The sequence below is a fragment of the Leuresthes tenuis genome, unplaced genomic scaffold, assembly GCF_036924035.1.
Source record: "Leuresthes tenuis unplaced genomic scaffold, fLeuTen1.0.hap1 SCAF_16, whole genome shotgun sequence".
NCBI lineage: Eukaryota > Metazoa > Chordata > Actinopteri > Atheriniformes > Atherinopsidae > Leuresthes > Leuresthes tenuis.
In genome coordinates, this window is record NW_027325370.1 from 20828963 (window position 1) to 20856172 (window position 27210).

General features: G+C 39.8%; 2 protein-coding genes across 2 annotated transcripts; one reads left to right on the plus strand and one right to left on the minus strand.

The window, feature by feature from the left end:
• The first annotated feature begins 11118 nt into the window (after positions 1-11118).
• Positions 11119-20706, plus strand: LOC140271898 (cadherin-like protein 26). The gene is made up of 15 exons (XM_072367204.1): positions 11119-11187; positions 11690-11809; positions 11892-12038; positions 12179-12323; positions 12425-12594; positions 13537-13665; positions 13751-13933; positions 14472-14803; positions 14892-15034; positions 15126-15350; positions 15515-15742; positions 15860-15978; positions 17999-18106; positions 19670-19777; positions 20137-20706. Exons 1-15 carry the CDS (start codon positions 11152-11154, stop codon positions 20503-20505), a joined length of 2562 nt encoding a protein of 853 aa, XP_072223305.1. The 5' UTR covers positions 11119-11151; the 3' UTR covers positions 20506-20706.
• A 2587-nt stretch (positions 20707-23293) lies between these two features.
• On the minus strand, positions 23294-26593 carry mtg2 (mitochondrial ribosome-associated GTPase 2). Its single transcript, XM_072367578.1, has 6 exons — positions 26111-26593; positions 25751-25898; positions 25035-25150; positions 24730-24948; positions 24486-24624; positions 23294-24377 (listed from the first exon to the last, which is right to left on the minus strand). The coding sequence occupies exons 1-6, from the start codon at positions 26348-26350 to the stop codon at positions 23995-23997; spliced, it is 1245 nt and encodes a 414-aa protein (XP_072223679.1). The 5' UTR covers positions 26351-26593; the 3' UTR covers positions 23294-23994.
• Between the last annotated feature and the right edge of the window lie 617 nt (positions 26594-27210).

The window sequence follows — 27210 nt, forward strand, 5'->3', positions numbered from 1 at the left end:
TTACTCTACTGTCTCTGCCTCCTATTTATACTCCAGTTGTTATATCTTGGGGTGCAAGTCCCCAGGTGGCGTTGTTGGCCCTACAATTCCTTCTACTACCCCGCTCCTTGCCACACTACCATCTGAATGTCGCAGCTGAAATTAAGACTCATCAGACCTGGCAACGTTTTTCTAATCTTCTTTTGTTCAATTTCGTCGACTCTAATGTGATGAAAGTGAGTCGACGTCAACGAGTCCAGCTCCCTTTGAAATGCCCCGGTTGCCAGGAACCCCAACGTGGTCATCACCTGTATGGGAACAGGCAGCGCGTGGCTCCTCGCTGTGTTGCGCTCCAACGCCAGCCGCAGCTCTGCGCATAACTCCAGGAGGATTGCCCTCGGGAACCTAAAGCGGCTGAGGAGCCACTTGTCCTCATGTGCCAACAGATCATGTCTGTCTCTAAATACACGCTCTCTCCTTATTGCACCATTTGCTATGTCTCCCAACACCGCTAAAGCAGCCATTGTTTATAATAGTATGCATTGCACCACTTTGCGCATACTTTTATATTCACTCTAACTGTAATTGCAGACACATGGGTGTGTTAATTGATAATTGTTCATGTGTCTCAGATGTGCACATCGTTCATTCTGAGGACAAATTGTGTTTAAATTTATTCATTATAACAGTTTCCCAACATCCCTTGTAAGTGTCGCCAAAGAATCAACAGCTGTAAAAAAAAAAAAGTGCGTATGACAGCCCTGAAATTTGCGTGAGGCACCGCACATTTCCACGGTCATTTCGCTCTTGATACATCTGATCGTTGACGTGAAAAAGTGTGTACGCCACTTTTTCGTGCGTACGTACCCTTTGTACACGAGGCCCCTAATCTAAATTTAATTGATATGATTCATAAATTATTGCACCAAAGGCAAAGGTGAAATTACAGGATAGAGGGTCAAGAACCAAGTTTAGCTGAGGCTTCGTTTTACATGCTGCTCTTCCAGTAGCAGAAGTGCCCTGTGGTTTCATAAGCTTGTACCACAAGTTGTACCTGCTAAGTCTGTACTATTGCTCCTTGTGATGGCTTCATCTGCAGCCACATAAATGCAGTAATGTACATTAAACATCACAACTGCAATACAGTATTCAATAGAACATTACACTTGTACCATTTAAGTTTCCTCTTTGTCTTTTCACTGCTCCATCACAATCCTACAAGTCCAAACAAAGCATGTTTAAATTCTCTGAGCCACTGTTTTCATATTCACCTCTGCCTTTTCAGTTCATCACAACCCAGTTGCATTCTCACACTTTCACATATGTAACTGGTGAGGAGCAACATCTGAATGCTGTGTACAAGAAATAAAAAATATGACTAATGATCATGACGCAATGATGACGTCTCTATACGATAAGATACGTCAAAACGTTTTTGTTCTCAGCAGATGATGGGTGGGAAAAAGAAATGGCTTGAGTTCTATGCAAATCTGAAACTGGTTTTGCGTGACAAACTGAACAGCATAACTCAGAAATATTTCCATGTCTGAAACCACATTCTGTTAGTTTTCAAACTCCCACATTAAAGACTTCAGTGTTGACATCATCTGATATGGAACAGCTATTTGTCACAAATGCAATTTTATCCTGATACATTTTGATGTATGAAGTGTGTGAATAGAGGCGGATGACTTTGAAGTGGATGAAAGTTTTGTTTTGTTTCTTTTTTTGCATAATGTTACTGATACAAAAACAGCAATGATCACATAACTTTGGAGTTATGAAGTGTGCAAAGGGGATATTGCATGAACATTTCCATTCAACAAGTGTCTCTGGCTGTCATTGCACGAATGGTGTGTTTACTGACTAAAAAAGAAAAAAAAAAAAAAAACTTATTGGATACTGGCCAATAACAGGTTGGAGCCGATCAGTTGGTGCAGAAGAGGTGGCTCTTCAGGGGTGACTTAAAGATTTTTATCATATGAGCATGTCTTACTGGAAGAGCCAAGTTGTTCCAGATGGTTGCCAATAAAAAGGCCCATGCACCACTTTCTGTGTCTGTAATCAAAGATACAGTGAAAGAAAGAAAGGAGAGACCTTTCAATTTAAGAAAATTAAAAAAAAAAAAAAACCTTGCCAGTGTGACAAGGAGTTGGGTTGTTTGTCTGTGGTTCATCTGGTGAGGGAGGGGTGTGAAAATCGAAAAACAATCACTCTCCGGCCACTTTATTAGGTACACTATGCTAGAACTGGGTTGGACCTTGTTTTGTATTCAGAACTGCCTTAATTCTTCATGGCATAGATTCAACATGGTGTTGGAAACATTCCTCAGAGATTTTGGTCCATATTGACATGACAGCATCACGCAGTTGCTGCAGATATGTCGGCTGCACATCTATGATGCGAATCTCCCATCCCACCGCATCCCAAAGGTGCTCTGTTGGATTGAGATCTGCTGACTGTGGAGGCCATTGCAGTGCAGTAAACTCATTGTCACGTTCAGGAAACCAGTTTGAGGTGATCTGAGCTGTAGGTAGCCATCAGAAGATGAGTACACTGCATGTGGTCATAAAGGGATGTTCATGGTCAGCAACAGGCAGGTTGTGGCATTTCAAGAATGTTCAATTTGTGCCAAGAAAATATCCCCCACACCATCACACCACCAAATTCTGATCCTAGTGGACCTAAGAGTTGTATAATGCAACTCAGGTAGCCACCTCTTTAGCACCTCCCTGTGCTCCTCCCCATGTTGTGTGGGGTGACTATATGAAGGCTCAAAATGGCTCCATTCGGCCTCTTGCTGAGCTGGTGCAGTTACCTGATCAAGGTGGTGAGTAGGGTCCCCATCCTGTGTGTGTGTGATGAAATCTGGCTTCTCACGAATGTGTTGTTTTGTCTTTTAGGTTTCCTTGCTGCTGTGCTGTTTTGTTAGTTGGTTTTGTGCAGTTCTGTTGTAGTTTTGGTTTATTTCCCTTTGTTCTGTTCTGTTTTGTGTAGTTCTTTGTAGTGTGCTTCCACCCAGCAGTGTGCTTCCCACTGAGGCTCCAGCCCACTGATTTTAGTTTTCTGTTGTTATTTGGATGTTAGCATTGTTGTAGTAGACCTTTCAGCTTCCTTTTTGTTAATAAAAATAATTTTACAAACGTATCTTGTGTTTAATCCTTTTTCTTTCTCTGCAGCAGCAGTTTTACTTTTGCTTTGTTCATCAGCATTTTCAATAAATAGATTTATTTTATTTACTCTACTGTCTCTGCCTCCTATTTATACTCCAGTTGTTATATCTTGGGGTGCAAGTCCCCAGGTGGCGTTGTTGGCCCTACAATTCCTTCTACTACCCCGCTCCTTGCCACACTACCATCTGAATGTCGCAGCTGAAATTAAGACTCATCAGACCTGGCAACGTTTTTCTAATCTTCTTTTGTTCAATTTCGTCGACTCTAATGTGATGAAAGTGAGTCGACGTCGACGAGTCGCTGATGACGCCATTCATATGTTTCCGTCATAAACAAAATTACAGGAGGAGGGAATGTTTTGCAACAATCTGTATCAATTGACAACAGCATCGTGGATAGAAATGCACATCACAAATGATCTGTACATTGATGGAATGGAATTGCTTCCTCTTGACATACACAAATTCATCCTGTGATGGCGCTTTTATGGCAATGTGTGTGCAGTCGATAGCTCCGATTACATTAGGAAAACCGGCTGTCGCTGCAAATTGCGCTTTAATGTTGGCCTGTTCAGCTGCATTGTGGGAATTTGATATACCTGGCTGAGATGCGGATAATCCCGTCCCACACGGCTGGCATGGCTCGGCTCAGGGTCCACTGGCACAGTCCCGATCGGTCGACCAGCTCCCTTTGAAATGCCCCGGTTGCCAGGAACCCCAACGTGGTCATCACCTGTATGGGAACAGGCAGCGCGTGGCTCCTCGCTGTGTTGCGCTCCAACGCCAGCCGCAGCTCTGCGCATAGCTTCAGGAGGATTGCCCTCGGGAACCTAAAGCGGCTGAGGAGCCACTTGTCCTCATGTGCCAACAGATCATGTCTGTCTCTAAATACACGCTCTCTCCTTATTGCACCATTTGCTATGTCTCCCAACACCGATAAAGCAGCCATTGTTTATAATAGTATGCTTTGCGCATACTTTTATATTCACTCTAACTGTAATTGCAGACACATGGGTGTGTTAATTGTTTATCAGTGATAATTGTTCATGTGTCTCAGATGTGCACATCGTTCATTCTGAGGACAAATTGTGTTTAAATTTATTCATTATAACAGTTTCCCAACGTCACCTGTAAGTGTCACCAAAGAATCAACAGCTGTAAAAAAAAAAAAAGTGCGTATGACAGCCATGAAATTTGCGTGAGGCACCGCACATTTCCACGGTCATTTTGCTCTTGATACATCTGATCGTTGACGTGAAAAAGTGTGTACGCCACTTTTTCGTGCGTACGTACCCTTTGTACATGAGGCCCCTAATCTAAATTTAATTGATATGATTCATAAATTATTGCACCAAAGGCAAAGGTGAAATTACAGGATAGAGGGTCAAGAACCAAGTTTAGCTGAGGCTTCGTTTTGCATGCTGCTCTTCCAGTAGCAGAAGTGCCCTGTGGTTTCATAAGCTTGTACCACAAGTTGTACCTGCTAAGTCTGTACTATTGCTCCTTGTGATGGCTTCATCTACAGCCACATAAATGCAGTAATGTACATTAAACATCACAACTGCAATACAGTATTCAATAGAACATTACACTTGTACCATTTAAGTTTCCTCTTTGTCTTTTCACTGCTCCATCACAATCCTACAAGTCCAAACAAAGCATGTTTAAATTCTCTGAGCCACTGTTTTCATATTCACCTCTGCCTTTTCAGTTCATCACAACCCAGTTGCATTCTCACACTTTCACATATGTAACTGGTGAGGAGCAACATCTGAATGCTGTGTACAAGAAATAAAAAATATGACTAATGATCATGACGCAATGATGACGTCTCTATACGATAAGATACGTCAAAACGTTTTTGTTCTCAGCAGATGATGGGTGGGAAAAAGAAATGGCTTAGGGAGTTCTATGCAAATCTGAAACTGGTTTTGCGTGACAAATTGAACAGCATAACTCAGAAATATTTCCATGTCTGAAACCACATTCTGTTAGTTTTCAAACTCCCACATTAAAGACTTCAGTGTTGACATCATCTGATATGAAACAGCTATTTGTCACAAATGCAATTTTATCCTGATACATTTTGATGTATGAAGTGTGTGAATAGAGGCGGATGACTTTGAAGTGGATGAAAGTTTTGTTTTGTTTCTTTTTTTGCATAATGTTACTGATACAAAAACAGCAATGATCACATAACTTTGGAGTTATGAAGTGTGCAAAGGGGATATTGCATGAACATTTCCATTCAACAAGTGTCTCTGGCTGTCATTGCACGAATGGTGTGTTTACTGACTAAAAAAGAAAAAAAAAAAAAACTTATTGGATACTGGCCAATAACAGGTTGGAGCCGATCAGTTGGTGCAGAAGAGGTGGCTCTTCAGGGGTGACTTAAAGATTTATCATATGAGCATGTCTTACTGGAAGAGCCAAGTTGTTCCAGATGGTTGCCAATAAAAATGCCCATGCACCACTTTCTGTGTCTGTAATCAAAGATACAGTGAAAGAAAGAAAGGAGAGACCTTTCAATTTAAGAAAATTGAAAAAAAAAAAAAAAAAAAACCTTGCCAGTGTGGCAAGTAGCTGGGTAAAATAAGGAATTGTATGGGCCAACAACGCCACCTGGGGACTTGCACCCCAAGATATAACAACTGGAATACAAATACGGACACAGGGTCGTGACTGAGGAGGTAGAGACACGAACTTAAATAAAACAAATTTATTGAAAATGCTGATGAATAAAGCAAAAGCAAGACTGCTCCTGTAGAAAAAGAAAAGGGTTAAACACAAGATACCTTTGTAAAATGATTTTTCTTAACAAAAAGGAAACTAAAAGGCAGACTATAACAATGCTAAAACCCAAACAACAGAAAACTAAAATCAGTGGGCTGGAGCCTCAGTGGGAGGCATACTGGGTGAGTGTGTCCCTCCTTAACCTGGGATGCAACACTACAAAAAGAAACCACTACAACCACACTAGAAGTGCCCCAGTGTCTACTTGCATGCAAAATGGGAAGTGAGGCCCACACCACGGTGCCTAGCCTCCCACCTGATGACAATCAGGCCACACTGAAACTCAAAAGAACAAACAAAGAGGGTTAACAAAACCAGCAACTTAATCCATAAAACAAGATTACAAATGTAAATGGCACAAAAACACTTAAACTAACCAAACTGGATAAACAAAGAAATACACAAAACAGAACAAAGGGAAACAAGCCAAAAACTGTATAACAGAACTATAACGAAACAGCACAGCAGCAAGGAAACCTAAAAGACAAAACACCACATTAGTGAGAAGCCAGATTTTAATTACACACACAGACAGGATGGGGACCCTACTCACCACCTTAATCAGGTAACCGCACCAGCTCAGCAAGAGGCTGAATGGAGCCATTTTGAACCTTTACATAGTCACCCCACACAACATGGGGAGGAGCTAAGGGAGGTGGCCACCTGGGTTGCATTATACAACCCTTAGGCCCACTACACCAGAGTTGTACACAGCACTTCAGCAGACCCGCAGCTGCCAGTGTGAATGAGGGTCTGCAGGTACAGTAGGTGGACCAGTAACAACTCGCTAATTCAGATCTAATTTCAATGAACCGAACAAAACAAAACAAAACATGGCATTATGACTCCTTCTCATGTTGCCAAAGGTTATCTGACATAACAAGACAAGACAAGACCTAGAAAAAAATATCTGAGGGTGGACTGACGTATCTGATGATAGGATGTTCGTAATAGTTCTGTAGAGCTCTGTGGGTTGGGAAGTCTGTCAGGGTTGAAAGACTGGAGGCCAGGTGAACACATCAGACTCTGTGCTGTGTTTTTTTGAGCCCTTCCCAAGCAGCTTTTATGGGACTTACTGTTGTGCTGTTAGGGTGGGCTGCAAGAGTGTGCTGTTAAAGTGTTTAGACGGGTATCGAGTGTAATGTAACATCCATGTGAATGCCAGGAAGCTGTCATGTTCACGTTTTGTTTTCTCTTGTTTTCAGGTTTCTTGGATAATTTCTTGTCATGTTTTTTCTCCTGTCACGTTAAGTTTTACTCAAGTGACCTGTTTCAGTTCCCCAGCTGCACCTCATCACTAATCACCTCCCCACATGATTTAGTTTCCAGGTTTCCCTCAGTCATAGCAGAATCCTCACCTTACCTCTCACGTGACGTTGTTAAAGTCTTGTCAGGTCAGGTTTTTGCCTCATGTTATTCAATCATAGTTGCATAGTCTTGTTTTTTCATAGCCACAGTCAAGTTTTGTTTCATAGTCTTGTTTTGTTATTTCACATTTAAGATTTTTGTTCTTGCCTTGTGCTTTTTGGTTAATGAATAAAGTTACTCCCCTTCCCACCACGCTCACTGACAGATGCATGTTTTCTAGCAGAATATTGCAGTGTAAAAAGATACAGGCAATATGTGAAACTTCTTTCTGCAGCACTGCACCGTAAAAAATGCAAAACGTATAACTTAAATAAGAAAAACAAGGTTAAATATTTGGACACATGTTGGGCAATGGCTGGAAGACACATGCAAAAAGAAGAAACAACTGGAAGAATTGAACCAGGAAATAGAACAAAGCAAGAAAGAAGCTCAGCGTAGTAACAGTTATCTTAGAAATAAAGTTTGACTTACACCATGCAGACAAACGAAAAATGCCTGGTCATCATTATATTATGTGATCTACTCACATAAAAACACAAGAACTCTTCTGATCTCCAGGTTCAAGTCAAGGTTGTTTTGCCACTTGGTACTTTGACTCACAGGTGTCCTGTGCAGGGCTTTCTCTAGAATCACTCATCTTTTTCCTGACGTGATTTCATCACAGTCATGGTTAAGGGGTTTAAAAGACATTGAAGCTATTTGCAGAATTGACTCAGAAACAGGAAAAATAAGTGGTTGAAACCACTACCTTTTTGGGACATTATCAAAGCCACAACAGGCAATAAAATAACCGCAGTAAGAAGCAAATACTATCAAAAGCAGCCTGTGCCAGTAAAGCAAAGTGGTCATTTAAAATCACACACTGATGAGCTTATTGGGGAGTAATATGGAATTCACCGTCTTTCCCAAGGACACTTCAAAGAGTGTAAGGTCTGGGGATCAAATCAGAAAATGACCACATTACCACTCTTCAACCCACAAGGAAAACATTGCAGGTATTCCCACGTTTGACAGAAAAGGTTTACAGCCCCACCAACCAAATTATGATATTCAAGTATAAGCCTGACAATGATCATCAAAAAAGGTTGGCAAAAGAGCAGTTTTTATTATCAATAACTGATGATTTTGAGACCTCTCGACAACATAAACATTTAAAATTAATCTTTTAACACGTGCTTTTATTCAGTGCTACCACACACAAAGAAATGGCAACAGCAATCAAAGTAGGTCGTGGGGGTGTTTTCTAACTTTTGATGATTTTTGATGAAAAAATATAAAAGAACCACAGAGATAAGCGAGAATAAGTCTGGTTTTACGGTCTAGTTTTCATCTAAGAAATAAAGAATGAGTTGAAAGCGCAAATAAACAGTTTGACCATAGAAAACTTCAGTGTCAAGGCTCAAGTACACCAAGAGAAATGCAGTGATGAGGAGAAATAGATGGTTGTGAATATTCAAGTGGACGACAGCTCTTACTGCACTATAACATCAATGTCAGGACAACAATGGTGGCCAACCGTATCAATGGTGTCACTTTTGGAATGATTCTGGAAGCAAAAAAATGAATGAAAAATGACAGTCGCTACAAATACAAGTTCTTTCAATAGACTGAACAGCCAATCAGAGTGATTTCAGAGTGAGCTCTTTAATGAGAGCTAAATGATAGAGTAGGAGACACTTTTCCTCTTAAATTACTGAATTATGGCTATACCACTAACTAAACCTTCAGTTAACAAGAAATGGTGCCAAAAATAACACGGAAATAAGCATAAAGTTACTTGGATTGCTATAATATAATTTGGTCCACACATTTTCTTTGTCTGTGCGACATACAGCAGTTGAAGGTCTTCAAGCTCCATTTTAGTGTTTCAGTACAGCTGGAGTGCACAGCACAAGTCTTTCAGTATGGAAACTTATATCACTATAATTGCAATGATATTGCAATAACTAAATTATTGTTGGTGTAGACTATAGCATTTGCTTTAGGATGGCATCATCAGACACATTGCTGTCTGAGAGTAACTGTTTAAGTTCTCGGCATATGTCATTATGCTTATGGCTAAGGCCCTATGATGTATGGAAGAAAATGTCTTGGACTGTGAGCCTATTGTACTTCACTTCAGTGTCAGCATATTTGGAAGCAATCTTTTGTTTAAGGCCTACGACTCAACACAAGAACTGTTGTGGTGTCTCACTGTCATTTTGTTTTGTGCACATCAGCTCTTGGAAAGGTTCTGTGTTACTGCACCCCTCCAGATGGGACTGCAGAAAGTCTTTCAGTTCATCTATGGTTTAATCGTATTTGTACACGAGCGTGTCTTTCGAGTTCCCTGACTTAATGACTTTGAGAGCCCCTCTTAAGATTTCAGCCTCACTTGAATCGCTCTTTAATGCCTTCATCAATTTGTCTGCATGCGTGGTTGTAACCTATGTCTGAGCTTTGCTCACTGATTTGCCGCCTTGAACTTTAAAGTCCCGACGTAGTAGTGAAAGGTCTTGAAGGGGGAAATATGAATATATAAATATATATAAATATAATATAAATATAAATTCCTCTACATGTATTTTAGCTTGAGCAGTACGACTCTGAATTGCATCATTCACAGTATCATTAAGTTGGAACAACACTGCCATATCTAAATCCTCAGACTCGATCAAGGTCTCACTACTCACGAAAGCTAGAATGTACTCAAAACAACACTCTTCGTCGCCAACCTGAAGCGTGGATGAATCCTCCACAGCTCTTGGCCAGTTGGAAAAATTCATTGGCTGTAAGCGGAGCAGACACTTCTTGATCGTCCTCACCAAGTTTTTCCTCTCACCATCCGCCATGACTGCTTTTCCTTGTTCCTCACGCTTGGTCTCTCCTCTCAAATGTATTATTTATTCAAAAATGATTCACTCGAATCTCATCAAAACTCATATTCCACTTCCAAAACACAAATATAACACATTTGTGGGTGGAATACTATTCAAATATACTGAATGTAAAGATTTATTAAGTGTAAGGTAGAAGTCTACAGGCATTACAATACTGCTTTTGTCCATAAATGAATGACAAACTGCGCTTATGCGAAGACGACAGAAAATAGAAATAGATAAAAGGTGTTTTGGATTAAGCAACTTGTCAGTTTTATATTGACAAGAATGCCAAACAGAGCATTGTGAAAACAGCTCACACCTTTCTCTTGAGAAGTGATTCATTGTAACTGAGACATGTATGTCATATGTGTTACGCCATCCATGGGGCCTACCACTGCCATCATTGGGCTGGAGGCAAGGAACAAGCTACCAGACACATACGCTCACTCCTGGGAACAATTTAGTGACACTAATTAACCTAAACACAAGAAGAACATGCAAACTCCACACAGAAATTTAGTGAATTATGATGGACTGTAGGGAAAATAAAGAGACGTATTTCTCCTACAGTCCATTCTATATGTTATCGTGTTGAATCAATATAGTATATAAAAAAAATCTAATCAATGTCTTTATTCTGGAAAAATCTCAAATGTACTCATTTGATTTTATTTATCTTATTTATTTCTTTTTTCAAATCTTGTTTATAAAGAATCTTGGATTTTTTTTTTTTTTTTTTTACTTTCAAACATTTAAACCATCTCTTTCATCATATCACTACTGATAAGAAAGTACACACCCAGTTTTTTTTCGCTTGGCTGATTCCAAAACATCCATGTGAGATCATTCTGCCTCCCTCCCACTCAGACTGTCTTGATAATAAAGCCGACATTGTATGTTTCACATCTTTCAACCGACACATTCTGGGAACAGTCTCTTGTGAGTGGGAGCTAAAACAACGAATCATTTGGATCCAACATGGAGATTAAGTGTCTCTGTCTTCTTACAATGCTGGTAAGAACTTATGTTAGGACACCATCTAGTACTGATCTAAACGTATAATTTCTCTTTAGAATAAAGAAAACATTTCTTTTCATTTAATTTTCCTGGACATGAAGGCTAAATATTTGACAATACACTTATTTATTTACACAGAATTGATTGTTTATTGATTAATGCAAGCATATTTGTGTACCTAATTATATATTTTGTTATTCTGTGACAGCATCTCACTTATTTTACTTTCTAACTGCATGTTTTGTAGTATTAACTGCAAAAGATATTGCTATTGAATGAAGGCAATTAGGAAATTATGAATGAATTTTTTAGCAGTCAGCTTGATGTAAATGAGTATGGCCGATGAGGACCAATGTCTGTCAACCTTACACAGTGTTTGTAACATCACGTCTAGTGTAAATCTAGAAGACTTTTGGAGATAATGCTAACAGCGATATATGCCGTCCCACATTTACTAATAGTGATAGTAAGTAATGTGATGTCATATGCTTGCGGGCAGTGCTGGGGAGTCCAGAGGTCGTCGTCTGAAGTTTTGCTGCGACAAAAACGAAACTGGGTCATACAGACCTTCAGTATTGATGAAGGTTATAGTGGAACTTATCCATATGTGTTGGGCAAAGTGAGTATCTATACACCAAGTCACAATGCTCAGCTATGAATAGTACACACATCTAAATGCAGGAATGCAATTCATATTCCAGGTTGGAGTTGAGAAAAATTTGCGTCTTTTTGAAATACATGGTCAAGGAGTGGATGAGGATCCTAAGAACATATTACAAATCGACGAAACTACAGGAGAAATTACTGTCCTGGGACCTGTGGACCATGAGCAATTTCAGATTTTGAAGGTTAGAGAAAAATAACATGCACACACACACACACACACACACATTTGAGCAATGATCTCCTGGAAAGCATGTGCATAATCTTACAGTTTGGAGGATGCTGACTGGTTTCATTATCTCCCAATTCATTTTGTTGCACTCAGCTGAAATTTGATGCTCTGAATGCAGAAAATCGCAAAGTCGACATTCGGTTGGGCATCACAATTGACATCCTGGACGCAAATGACAACCCTCCAAAATTTGACTATGAAATATACGAGATCACCGTGAACGAGTCCACATTACAAGGTAAGAGCCTTGCGGATCTTTGTTTCCTAATGTCTTCTTAAACTGTTACTGCACTGACTAATATGAAAATAAAACAACTCTTTGTTCTGTGATATTGACAGGCATTGGCCTGGTTACCATTAGGGCTACAGACATGGACACCAGTACGAAAAATAAAGAGTTCAGCTTCAGTATAGTCTCTGTCACTCCTGAACCAGATGGCTTGCAATTCTACATAACTCAGACATCTGATGTTGGAGTCATTTCATTTAAAGGCTGTCTGGACCATGAGGTGAGAGTGCTTGATAGTATAATAGTAAAATTACATTGTGAATCTTTGGCTCCCTTTATTTGAATTTTGGCATGAATTAAAACTCTTCTCATTATGGGTAGCTTGTAAATATATACATAGATGCTACATGGTCTTTTATGATATATTAATAGTTATATAGGATATTCTGTACCGAAGCATTTATTGTATAAGTTGTGATTTTAAGATTTTAAGATATTTTGTAGAGTTGCTTGTAATGAATGACAGCTCTTCGTAACGTTTCACATTTAGAGTATTACATTCACAAATTGATTCCCGCCTTCAACATGCTGCTGGCAGAAGCTCTGGTGTTCCTTCAGCGCACCTGTTTACATCATAAGTCCCTGGACTAATGTTCGGCCACATCAAGAGCTGTAAACAAAATACACAGCGTCTCCTTCAATGAAATATCTATACTTTATAAAGTGCGTAAACATTTCATGTCGGGGGAATAGATTTTTAGAACCATTGGCAACAAAGAAATCCGCTAAATGCTTCTTGTAGTCACTTATAAACTGCCTGCACGACTCTGCTGGCATTTACAACCCCTCCTTCACTGCTATGCATTTAAGCTATTTTCAGTTTGCAGGAATTCTTGCAATAGCAGATTTTAGAACTGTCCAAACCTTTTAGATGGAGTCTCGGACATTTTGCTAGCTAACTTGAACCAGTCAACCTATTGCTTTTTGAACGTTATTTAGTGGCACCAGATATGTTTTCCAGGTCATTTTTACTGAAAACAAACAGTTTCAATTTAAAACATCTTTTTTCTTTGGACACCGGAAAAAAAACAACACTTTTTTGAAAGTGTTTTTTCAAAAAACTCCTTTGGTGATTGTCTGGTTTAATTATGAAAGGTCACAGAGATAACTGAGAATCTTCACAGACATATTTTCAAACTGCGTGATCTCTTCAACCCACCAGAAAGCCGAGAAATACACCATCACAGTGGAGGCCAAAGACAATGGAAAACCACAACAATCCAGCATGTGCACTGTCATAGTCAGTATATTGGATGGAAATAACCACCTTCCTGTGATAACAGGACAAAAAGTGAGCAATTACTTATTTCAGTTACCTTGGCAGCTGCTGTATTTAACATATTTAATAGAGCATCTTTAACATTTTGACACCCTAGGGCTCAGGGAGAGTTGAAGAAGGACAGAAAGATGTCCTTGTTTTACGTCTACAAGCTGCGGATGAAGACACTAAAGGCACAATGGCATGGAAGGCAAAATATCACATCGACGGAGACACAAACAACAACTTCAGAATTGATACTGATCCTGAGACAAATGAAGGACTGCTTTATGTGGACAAGGTACTTTTCTTTTTATAGTCATACCAACAGCGCATTGAACTCTTTTTAATCTACTCTTTCATACTTACTTTTGATAATACAGAGAAATTTGACTTACTTTGGCACCTTGAAAACAATAAATCAGAAACAAAACACACAATTTCAATGAAAACTGTGTGGTCATTTTGATTTTCCAAGTTATTTATTGTACCCAACTGTTGACATGTACACATCACCGCCTGAGATGTTGATAGCGAATGGATGACAAAATGAAGACAAAAACAAACACTGAATCAATTATAGTTTGCCTACAGTAAATAAGACACATTTCACACATACCAGAAAAATAAATAGCTTTATTAAACCTGTGTCAAATTCCAACAAATGCGTATGGAAGCTGGGGTAGAGGGACAAATTGCAAAGCAAAGCAGAAGTCACAGGGACTTACAAGGTTCTTGGAGGGCATACGTTTTTTCCTTTCGAATCACCTTTTCATTTTAGGGCACCAATGTCCACATTTGTTTTTAAAACAGCATCTCTATCTTTGCTTCTTTTACAGCAACTGAACTATGAGGACAATCCTGTGAAGAACATCACTATCAGTGTAGAGAATGAAATCACCTATCAGCTGTGCAAAGTGCTAGAACGCACCGCCTCTAAGTTTTGGAAAACAGACATCGTTAGAGGCACAACAGTTTCTGCAAGTAGTTTACAAGCAGCATCATATTTTTCCAGCAGGACAGTGACAGTGACAGTGGTGGATGTCAATGAGGCTCCAATCTTTGAAAAAGATAAAGTACTTGTGTGGTTGAAAGAGAATGTTGGAGTGGGCTACTATTTAGGGGAATTTAGGGCTCGTGACCCAGACATCAACAGCGGAAACACAATTACGTAAGTCAAGATGACACCGCTATATGACAGTCCAACAAAGAAATGTTGGATCAGTATGTAAATTGAGAATTCTCACTTGCCTTTCCAGATACAAAAAAGGAAAAGATCCAGCTAATTGGGTTACAGTCGACTCCGAGACTGGAAAAATAACCACTGTCAAGATCCTTGACAGAGAGTCGACCTTTGTTAAAGATAACATCTATACAGTCACAGTATATGCTGTTGATAAAGGTATGACACAGAGACCCCACACACCTTATTATTAATCACCTTGTCTTCAACACATTGCTAAAAATGTTCAATACATGTTTCTGGACACCAGGTGAACCCCCACAGACAGGCACCGCGACTCTCAGCATCGTGATTAAGGACGAGAATGACAATCTTCCATTCCTTGTTACAAGCAAAATTCACATGTGTGTGTCTGATGAACCCTCAATGGCCAACATCACAGCTTTGGACCTGGATGCAGAGCCCTTCTCTGGGCCTTTCAGGTTCAGACTCCTTGGAGATGTGACAGACAAGTGGACTATTGACCCTGCGCATGGTAAGCTCTTGCAAAAAATACATCAAGATCATAACAAAACTAATCAAACCTAATCAAAAATCTAAAGTCACTAGAGTCAAAGAAACAGATAAGCCAAGTTTATAATGTTGGTCTCAAATAACTCTAATGGTATAACTGAATGTGCATTTGTTTTGGATTTGTAGGACATTCAGTCAACCTAGTGAAAGAAAGCAAGGTTTATTCTGGACATTATGAGTTGCAATTAAAGGTGGCTGATCTTCAAGAAATGACAGCTGTCTACAATCTGTCAGTAACTGTGTGCGACTGCTTAAATCCAATGACGCCAAATTGTACAATACGAAAAGCTGTTGGTTCCACAGTACACGGAGGAGCACTGGGAATAGCTTTTTTTAGTATGCTCCTGCTTCTAGGTAAGCCAAAAAAATATAATTTCCTTCTCAAAAGGATTATAAAAGATGGAAAATGACAATGTCAACATATGAGGACATAACATAGCATATATTGCTGTCTCTGGCTCTTTCCTCCAGGTTTGCTACTTTGTGCTTTAGTGGTATCATGTAAGAGAGAGATGATAATACTCCCCCATGGGAGCTGTTCACAAAAATTGATCGGGGGTAACACAGAGAGACCAGGAGAAGACTGCAAGGTAAATATCTCTATCGAAACTAACATCTACTTGCCTAATACATGCATGTATATCCAGTAATCACACAAACATGGACAGACCCTTACACTTTTTTGTTGTTGTTGTTGTTATTCCTGATTATCTATTTATTTATTCAGCAATTCTGCAGTTAAATATGATTAGTTGTAAAATTTGCTTTAGACAACATACAGATAAAATGTGGTTATTTTCCTTTAGAATAAATATTCAGACACATTCATCTCAAAGCAAAGGTCATTTACCATAGAAACATGTTATGTTACTGTGACAAAGCTTGTGTAAAATCTAAATCTGCGTTTTTTTGTTTAAGGTACCCACTACTGAACCAGGAAAGAAGGGTAACGCTGGAGGACAGCTTCAAGTAGCAGATAGCTTCATTATGGTTCCAGTAAGTGCTGCAAAGTATGCACTCAATTCAACAGCAACATTCTAAAAACAAACAAAAAAAACATTTCTGTCACCTCATGGCATGATATCAACTTCAGTAACAGCCCGTGACTATTCAGACTGATGATTCCACTGACACCATCCTGCTAGATAATCACTTAAAACCACACCACAAGTCCCTATAGACTTCTGCTAAGGTTATGTTTTCAGAAAAGTTTTGTAAGGCAAACAGCTCTTTTTTTCATCCCTCATCACTCATTGTGCATTTCCAACTCTGAGTCTGGTGGAAAAAATGACAGGCTTTGTATATGGAAGCCAATGAAGCAATAATTATCATCTTGCAAACATGCAAATAAGGCTAGTCCTGCCCTGACTCACAGTTTACATTGAGCAACAGTTATCAGGAAATCAGCTTGAAGCCAGTTGTGGTAAACAGCAGCAAATCAGAGATCACTGTTTCACAGTGCTTACGTTCAAAATCAAATCAACAACCTTACAGGCCACAGCCCATCCGCAAATTTTAGGTGGCAGCCCCCATTCTGATGATAAGCAATGACATATATCCACACAGTGCCACAGAGGGAGGAAACTCTCATATCTGCTGACTGTTGTTGGCTTGTGTCTGCAAACACAACAGAATAAAAAGAAATAAGGGAAATACGAACAAAAATCTGTGTCTCTCACCAGAGAAACACACGACTGCACACCTCCAACCGACAGAGATCATGGGGATCCATTTGTTCATTTTAGCAATACATAATACGTCTTTAAAACTCGTTTACTTGTTTAAACTTGTTTAAAAGAAAATCTGGTTAAACCCAAGCGTGTTCTGGAAGACTATAAATGACAAAACCTTTTTATTCTATTGTGATCAATTCTAATAGTTTTTGCGTCTTCAGAATGTAGTTTCATCACTATAAACAATTGGCTAACTGCCTTACCTGGCAATTTTACAGAAATGTTTCTTAATACGGTTTCACGATCAGCAATTTGATAAATGGAAATTACTTAAAATCTCATCGACCATGAAATTCAACCAAAATGAAACCATAGCCTTATGTGTTTTTTTCCAACCCCTTAACTAGGTGATGAACGGGGAAGCTGACTCACAAATACAAACTGACAGCTCCAGCTTCCAAAGACCCAGCATCATGCAAACTAATTCTTCTCATGGCAACTACAACACTACGGTACTAAAATAACACTGGTTCTTATTTTGTTTTCTCTTTTTGTGTCTTCAAAATGTTGATTCAGAGCGTGCATCACTCTAGGCTTGAAAGGGAAAAGCATGCGTATGATGCATCAGGTAGTGATGGGTTAAAATCAGGCAAGGACAGGCTGTGAAATTAAACTGGCAACAAAGATAAACTCACAATCTTATGATTTTGGTCTTTTATAGGAAATATGCCATCACACCTGTCTAGGAACACTTGGTTAACTGGCTCACCTGGCAGTTTTACAGAAATGCCTTTTAATACTGTTTTAGTATAATTTTAAACTGTGTAAAGAACTTTCTGACACTTTTTCATGATGAACGGAAATTACTTAAAATCACATCGACCATGAAATTCAACCATAGCCTAATGTGTTTTTTTCTTTTCCACCCCCTAACTAGGTGGTGCAAAGCTTGGGAGCTGACTCACAAATGCAACTGGACAGTTCCAGCTTCCAAAGACCCAACATCATGCAAACTAATTCTTCTCATGGCAAATACAACACTATGGTAGTAAATTAACAATGGTTCTTATTTTCTTTTCTCTTTTCTTTCAAAAAATCATATCAGTTTGTGTGTCTTCAAAATGTTGATTCAGAGCGTGCATCACTCTAGGCTTGAAAGGGAGAAGCATGCGTATGGTGCATCAGGTAGTGATGGGTTAAAATCAGGCAAGGACAGGCTGTCAAATTAAACTGGCAACAAAGATAAACTCACACTCTTATGATTTTGGTCTTTTATAGGAAATATGCCATCACACCTGTCTAGGAACACTTGGTTAACTGGCTCACCTGGCAGTTTTACAGAAATGCCTTTTAATACTGTTTTAGTATAATTTTAAACTGTGTAAAGAACTTTCTGACACTTTTTCATGATGAACGGAAATTACTTAAAATCACATCGACCATGAAATTCAACCATAGCCTAATGTGTTTTTTTCTTTTCCACCCCCTAACTAGGTGGTGCAAAGCTTGGGAGCTGACTCACAAATGCAACTGGACAGTTCCAGCTTCCAAAGACCCAACATCATGCAAACTAATTCTTCTCATGGCAAATACAACACTATGGTAGTAAATTAACAATGGTTCTTATTTTCTTTTCTCTTTTCTTTCAAAAAATCATATCAGTTTGTGTGTCTTCAAAATGTTGATTCAGAGCGTGCATCACTCTAGGCTTGAAAGGGAGAAGCATGCGTATGGTGCATCAGGTAGTGATGGGTTAAAATCAGGCAAGGACAGGCTGTCAAATTAAACTGGCAACAAAGATAAACTCACACTCTTATGATTTTGGTCTTTTATAGGAAATATGCCATCACACCTGTCTAGGAACACTTGGTTAACTGGCTCACCTGGCAGTTTTACAGAAATGCCTTTTAATACTGTTTTAGTATAATCTTAAACTGTGTAAAGAACTTTCTGACACTTTTTCATGATGAACGGAAATTACTTAAAATCACATCGACCATGAAATTCAACCATAGCCTAATGTGTTTTTTTCTTTTCCACCCCCTAACTAGGTGGTGCAAAGCTTGGGAGCTGACTCACAAATGCAACTGGACAGTTCCAGCTTCCAAAGACCCAACATCATGCAAACTAATTCTTCTCATGGCAAATACAACACTATGGTAGTAAATTAACAATGGTTCTTATTTTCTTTTCTCTTTTCTTTCAAAAAATCATATCAATTTGTGTGTCTTCAAAATGTTGATTCAGAGCGTGCATCACTCTAGGCTTGAAAGGGAAAAGCATGCGTATGGTGCATCAGGTAGTGATGGGTTAAAATCAGGCAAGGACAGGCTGTCAAATTAAACTGGCAACAAAGATAAACTCACACTCTTATGATTTTGGTCTTTTATAGGAAATATGCCATCACACCTGTCTAGGAACACTTGGTTAACTGGCTTACCTGGCAGTTTTACAGAAATGCCTTTTAATACTGTTTTAGTATAATTTTAAACTGTGTAAAGAACTTTCTGACACTTTTTCATGATGAACGGAAATTACTTAAAATCACATCGACCATGAAATTCAACCATAGCCTAATGTGTTTTTTTCTTTTCCACCCCCTAACTAGGTGGTGCAAAGCTTGGGAGCTGACTCACAAATGCAACTGGACAGTTCCAGCTTCCAAAGACCCAACGTCATGCAAATTAATTCTACTCATGGCAAATACAACACTACGGTAATAAACTGTTTGAAGTTACCATTTTTGTTATTGTTACAGTTAACATTACTAAGCACATTTATCTGGTTTAAAGAGGCAGATATCAATAATTTGATTGAATACAATTATACATTTAATACTATGATATTTTAAGGTATTAACTATTTAATTGCTTTATTGTCAAGTATATGAGTCAGCGATGGAAGACTTCCCAAATCATGAATACATCACCAGCCATGCAGATGAGATCTCAGTGCTGGGTACTGCAATATACCTCAATATGCTTCTAAATTTCTACAGCTATGTTTCGTGCTAAATTATTGTTGTGTGAATTAAAAACAAGAAAATTCATAGTTCTCTTCTTGTAAATTTTGAAGGATTCACAGGAACAAGAAGAAGTTTACTACAGACATCTTCTAAGGGAATCATTACGAATAATGCTGGGCAAACTGAATACGCCGGACGAGGAGCTTGGTGACTACGAACCACATGTGTATGCTGAGGAGGGAGACTCAAAGCATAACTTTGAACTTGACGCAATATCCAACGCTGAAGTTTCCTTCGACCCAGACATGGAATTTGATTTGACTTTCAGTACTCTGGCCACGATCTGTATGCCTGGCGCCACCGGTAACCACACTGGACAAACTAAGGACAGCATCTTCGATCAGCAGATTGCAGTAACACATACGCACTTTAACCACTTGGCTGTCGAGACACACGAGGTGGCCTATTGCGCACAGTAGAACTGCCTTTTTGAGAAAGGGTATTTTTGGATGGACACATACATTCCTCCTGAATTTATCATGCAAGCGATGCAATGTAAATGGAGGACAGGGAATGAGCGAAAAACACAGTTCGTTAAGAGTGGAAAGCAAAAAAAAGGCTTCAGAGAAGGAAAAAATGTGGCCACTGACGTTGTAAGACTTTCTGGGAAAGGAGAAAAAAAACACTGTAAGTCCATTGAGTTTGAATGGTGTCCAAAGGGTCAGCAATATCTAGTTATGCATCATGAAATGGACTTTGTTTAGCACTGTAGTATTATGCAAAATCCTCGAAGCACATACTAACCCATAATACTAACTCAATGAAATACCTTTTTTTGTGAGCCCTGATGAAAAGACGAGTGTGAAAACGATCCAGAAGGTCATTGAGAATAATGTGGGAAACAAAGAGGTGAAGCCCTCTATTTTGTGCCATGTGGCCTTTCTTATGCATAGCTGCAGTTGGTAAACATTAGCAGAACAAAATATGAGTAACGCAGACCCATAGTGTGGGAACAAGGGTGCTATTGGGGGAACTGTTGCAAAAAATATGAGAATAAAAAGGAAGAAAGAAAGAAATATCTAGGCAGTAATTTTCTGTAGTAACTGTTGGGAGTGCCTTTTACTTACCATGTAATAATTCACAACTGCCTGTGTGTTTGTCCAAAGGTCAGGCTTTTGAAAACGTTTTTTCATGCATGCAGGTTAAACTGAATTACATGAGCATTCAAATATATTTAGGTGTGCCTTACAAATAAAACACTCCCGAGATAGTGTGTTGATGGGATGTGCCACAACATTTCTCTGTATTCACGTCACCATAACCGAACCTGTCAGGCTGGTTTTTTCTTTGTTAAGACTATAAGTTTGCATGTGCGTGCATGTATGTTTATATAACAGGGTGTGGTCACAAAACCTGATAGCACAGCAACTTCATGAGATTTCCTGTAAGGGCTTGGACAAAATTGCACTCACAATGACTACAGATTGATTTTTAGAGTTTAAGACTTGGGTTTGGTGTTATTTCTTTGGGTATCTGTGTTTTTGATTATGCGTATGCATTATGGCGCCTGTACAAATCTCCAAATCCAATAAAGCAGTGCTTGTTCTATTTGAAACTTTGTCCGCCGGTCTTCATGCTTTTAAGCTTGAGTGGAATGTTTAATATATGGTAATGAGAGCTCATGCATTAATTACTCCACCATAACACCTCTGTAATTTTCCTGTAAGGCGGTGTTATTGACTGTCAGTCGAATTCCTGTGTGACCCGGATTCCTTTTAGTTATTATAATAATAAACAGCAGGATCTGTTCCCATGACTTTATGGACCATGCTGTTTGTGAAAGTGAAGTTGAATCCTCAGCATTTTGTCTTGTGTTAGCTCTGCATTCAGGACAGAATGTTAGAAGGGAACTAACCAGGAGCATAGATGTAGTGTCTCTCCCAATCACAAACTGAATTCCTCATGCTCTGTGCCTGTTGGCGCCAAAAAGATTGAGTGTTTGTCTGATGCTTGGCCACATTGCACATTTGTGAAGGGAAACTAAATAATACGAGACCATCAGCTACAATTCACCTTGCCTTGCAAATGAACAGCTTCACAATACAGTCAGCAGAGACAAACATCATTTTGTGAAGTTTCTGCAAAAAAAAACACACTTGAGTGTGTTTGGTTGGGTCAGCCTGAAGAAGTCTGTGAGACTTAAGAAGGAAGGTCCTTTCTACCATTCCATCTGGAAGCCCTCTTCAAAATGATCAGACATTTCTTTCACCATGCCTACAACACAGCACCAAAAAACCCCCCGAAACAAATAACAACATGAAACATATCAAATACATGAAATACACTTATGACATACAAGTGACAAGCACACAACATAACAGCCGACAGACAAACAGAGGTAAATATCCAATTAAAACCGCCACCGAGTCAGGCCACACATGAACAAAGCCTCTTGAGCCAAGTTACTCTGGAAGCTGTGTCGAGGATGGGCGAGACAACGAGTATTAACAGAACCAATGAAACGATCTCTGAGGATGGGAACAATAAGAATGACAAAGAAAGAAGTACAGTGTCCAGAGAGTCCTATTCTGACACTCCACTGGCTTTGAAGAACGCTACCATCGTGCTAATTTTCACACATGGGTGAGCTTCTCCCTCCCAGAGAACACCTCCCTTTAAAGACTTGCTTTAAAAGGGAAAAGGAAATAACCTCTGCATCATTTTAAGTTTCCATCTCCAATTAGAACACATACCCCCTTGGGGTATGTTAAGTCCACATATCTAAAAACACAAAGTACACAGTTCATCACTAAAATAAAGATTTGTAGTGTATTTATGTCGGTGTGTGTTCACAACCAATGGGTTTGCTCAGCATTCAGCATTTTATTCACAAAATCAAAAGCTACGCCAAAAATGTTGGCACAGGTTCATTTATCTTAATTTAGGTAACCTTAGGATTAATTACACTTTAGGCCAGTTAGCTTTAAAGCGTTTTTGCTTCTTTGTTTGTCATCACTTTGTTATTAGAAGTACTACCATTGATAATTCACGGATGACTTTTATTTATCTATTTTTTTTACCTGAGAATTACTGAAAAATATCATCTAAAAATAGGAATCAAATCGTAGCCAGTTAAAGGTGAGAGTGCAAAAACATGGGGCTTGGCTGGTTGCATGAAGTTCATCGGACGGACAGGGGCTGAGCTTGTTCTTATGCTCTTCTGCCCCCTGGCGGCCGAATTGAGTTATGTCACAATAAATACTACCGTGCCTGCTTGTCAGCTTCCCAAACCACCTCGATCTCGTGGGTTTAACGTAGGCCATGCTTTGAAAGAAAGAAAAGAAAACAGTGGTGGCTGGTGGCCATTATAACACTGCCATTTCTTTGTGCAATACTCCTGTTCATTAACCCTTCTTTACTGTGGTCAACAGGGAAATAGCTTTTTCTATTTATTTACCTTTAACTCCCTCAGCTCCTCCGTACGCATTCACCAAATCACACTTTCTGTATTACCCTTGCCGATTGCTTGACACTTGTCTGATTGATACTTGTTTTCGCTTTCTCCTTCTACTCAGTTTTCTGAATACTGGACAACTCTGTAGTAACCTCATCAAAATCTAAATTAGTTTCGTACAAAGGGCACCTGAAGCAGAAGTCAGGGGGACGCTCTGAAATAAATCCCCCAGGCAGCAGACATCTAAAAACCTGCTTCTCACGTGAAAGAATTCCTTTGAAAATACAGTGCCCATAGACCACTGTCAAACATTTTCAAGAGCATCTCTTAACAATATATGAAGACTTTGTCAACATCCGTGCATGTTGTGTAACATTGATCTGCTAAAATAAATGTGGTCGTATACAGGGTAAAATCCCATTAACGGAACACAAAATCCTTGTTTTGTTCATTTATTTATCAAACAATATAAATACCATCTTTATTGTCTAATACTCACAAATTAACAAGCTTTCTAACACCTAGATGGTTTGCCCTCTCCCTGCAGGTAGCCATCGTACAACTCTCTCAGGTGGAGGATGAGCTCCTCTGTGTTTTGTCCAGTGAGAGCAGACACGGGGATGACTCTCTGGGTGACGTGGCTCTTTAGAGTCTCTAGCTTCTCCCGAGCCTCAGATAGGTCCATTTTGTTGGCGATAATAGCCTGAGGCCGCTGGGACAGACCGGGCTCATACTGGTCCAGTTCATAACGCAGGTGTTGGAGCTGGGTCCAAGGTTCCGGTGCCGACAGGTCCAGAACAAAGAGGAGGAAGCGACAGCGTTCTATGTGGCGCAGGAAGGAGATACCCAAGCCTCGATTCAAATGGGCTCCTCGAATGATGCCTGGGATGTCAGCGACTGTAAAAGCACAACACATGCGTCATGCTAAATATCACAAAAGCTGACAATTACCCAAGGAAAGATTTAATCAAATCTGATGTCAGTGGTCTGCTTAAAAGCAGCTACCTGCAACTTGCTCGTGATCCCTGTACTCTACAATTCCTACATGTGGGTTGAGTGTTGTAAAAGGGTAAGCAGCCACAGCCGGCCTCGCATTGGAGATGGCTCTCAGCAGGGAGGATTTCCCAGCATTTGGAAAGCCAACCTGAGGACATAAAGATGAAAAAAAACACAAAAACACCTCAGCACATCTGCAATGCTGAGAAGCCGTTTAGCGCACTTCTCCTCGGAAATGGAGGTTTCCCCTCACCAGTCCTGCGTGGGCCATGGTGCGCAGCTCCAGTTGAAGGACCCGCTCCTGGCCTTCAATGCCCGGGGTTGCCGTCATTGGGGCACGGTTCTCGTTTGACAAAAAGAATCGATTTCCCTTCCCTCCAGCCCCTCCGAATACAGCCAAATACTCCTGGCCGTGCACAGCAAGGTCCACTATGGTTTTGCCCTGCTCCTTCACCACAGTTCCTAACGGCACCTTGATGAACCGACATCACACGAGAGGTTGAATGAGGCAAGAAATTACAAAGAAAAACTTGTTCATGATCAAATGCATGGACTCACAGAAATGCAAGTTGTGCTGCCATTCCGACCGTAGCAATTCTTGCTGCGCCCCGATTGGCCATCCTCTCCCTTGTACAGAGGAACTACTTGTGCCAATGATTTGACAAACCGGTCAGCTGAAAGCGTGCAAATAAAAATATATATAAAAGCAGTGTGTTATTGTTAAAAGTCTGCCAAATTTCCACCAAAGCGAGACACTCTCTCCCACAGGTATCAAAGTGGGACACATTTCCATAGTAACAACTGTGACATGTACTCTGCTACAGATGACCTAAACATTGCTTGGAGTATATAAGTTGCAACTTGTAATTTACTGCAAGTTCATTTCTCTGCGTGACAAACTGCTATGAAGTTAATAGGGGTGGCAAAAATAATTAAATCTTAGAGGCACTGTGATGCACCCTAGGAGCAAAAATCATTCTAATCAAGACAGCCAGCGGGACAGCTCTAACACGTTATACATGCATTGCTCTTTGAAGAGCTTTCAGAGCAATGAATGACTGCTAATTGTGCATAACAGGAGAGTGTTGGCTGGGATTCTGCTGTTTTTATCAGTGATTCATGTGTATGTTGGCATCTGTGTTAATTTACCACAAGTATGCTGCAACGGTTCCTTTCATCTTGGTTATTTTTTAGCGCTGGGAAATGTGTCAACAAATATGAAACACACATGGCAAAGTGATAAATGTCATTATGTATCGCTGTAATTTACTGACCCTTTAAAATGATGCTTCCTCCATCGCCTCCATCGCCTCCATCAGGTCCACCCCACTCTTTTCGGGGCTCACTGTGGAAGCTGCAGGCCCCTTTACCGCCCGAACCGGCCACCAGCTTCACACGTCGATGGTCCACAAAGTGACGGGTCTGAGAGTTAGAGTAAGAAACGCAACTTATCTAGCTTTTTCTTTTTAAGCTGTCTACCAAAGTATATTCACAGTTGTAAACAGCAAACTCACTCTGAAAACATGTCAAGCACTAACTGAGTAAGGCACTCCATTTGTATTGAACAGATCCGATGTATTGAAGAAAAGACGGGAGGAATTTATAATAATTTAAAAATAACTTTAGACACGTACCAGTTTCTTTTCAGACATGCCCCTCTTCTTCGGGTTTCCTCGGACTTTGGCGCACAGTGTCGTGGAGGTACTGACATGTCTGACATCACCTGAACGCCTCCACAGCGCTGACACTGGAGAGCAACTGAGGCGTAACAACCCAGACTCGTTTTTTCCGACCTCTTTTACTATACTGCACCTCGACAGTATCTCCAAGGAGAACCAGTGCGGTGTTTTAACTCTCGACAACACCGCCAACATTGTGCCGTCCAACTGGCAGTTATAATTTGACACCAGCTCCCGGTGGTTTGATCATGTCACCTTGACCGTTTGCCTGAATTAATGTCGCTGTCAACAAAACAAGCGAAACGGGATGCTGGCGGAGTATTAAATCACATCGATAATGAAATCATTTTTGCAGTTTACGAAGGACATAACCTGATGGCTCTGACATCAATAACAAAACACGTTTAGTAACGCACACGGTTTATCTACGGAACCCGTGAAGGGACAAAGAGTGTAAGCGATTGATAAATAAGGAGTTTGTTCGATGTTCATGTCTTGTGCTCTACCGCCACCTTTTGTAGTGGAATGTGCGTTACTGGTTTTCTGTACATTTCTCATATCAGAATTTGAATTCCTCAAAACTAAATGAGTTTAACAAATTGCTCTTCCTCCACATTGCCCAGTGACGTCATCAGGTTACCTGTCTCCATCATGAGTAATAATAATATTAACAGTAAAATAATAATTGTCATTCTTTTGAGTAACCTGCAATGCTTTGGCACACTCTTACAAAGTATAATTATTGCCATTGTCATTAGCATAGTGATGAAGGACAACAGTTGTAGGCTATGTCTGCAATCATGACCTTACAAGGGCTAAAGTTTTCAGCTGACTGATGTGAAAAAAACTTTGGTTTTCAAGTCCTTATGATACAAACATTAAAACTATAAACGTAAATCCTGTTAGCCTCTTGCAAACAATCCTCTGAATACAGTCGTGTACAAGTGCAGGTCAAAAACTGTAGAATAGCTCATAGCAATGCATTCACTATGATGATAATAACTATTATCAAATGCGCCTCCTGACAAGTTCTTGACAAATAGATCAAATCCAGG

What these genes read in the sequence shown, in the direction of transcription:
- LOC140271898 (XM_072367204.1), top strand. Translation starts at nt 11,152, where the DNA reads ATGGAGATTAAGTGTCTCTGTCTTCTTACAATGCTG. An exon ending in TCTGTCTTCTTACAATGCTG is followed by an intron (nt 11,188 to 11,689) that starts GTAAGAACTTAT and finishes GCTTGCGGGCAG; the next exon opens with TGCTGGGGAGTCCAGAGGTC. An exon ending in AGCAATTTCAGATTTTGAAG is followed by an intron (nt 12,039 to 12,178) that starts GTTAGAGAAAAA and finishes TGTTGCACTCAG; the next exon opens with CTGAAATTTGATGCTCTGAA.
- mtg2 (XM_072367578.1), bottom strand. Translation starts at nt 26,350, where the DNA reads ATGTTGGCGGTGTTGTCGAGAGTTAAAACACCGCACTGGTTCTCCTTG. An exon ending in CCATGGCCCACGCAGGACTG is followed by an intron (nt 24,625 to 24,729) that starts GTGAGGGGAAAC and finishes TTATGTCCTCAG; the next exon opens with GTTGGCTTTCCAAATGCTGG. An exon ending in GGATCACGAGCAAGTTGCAG is followed by an intron (nt 24,378 to 24,485) that starts GTAGCTGCTTTT and finishes GTGCTTTTACAG; the next exon opens with TCGCTGACATCCCAGGCATC.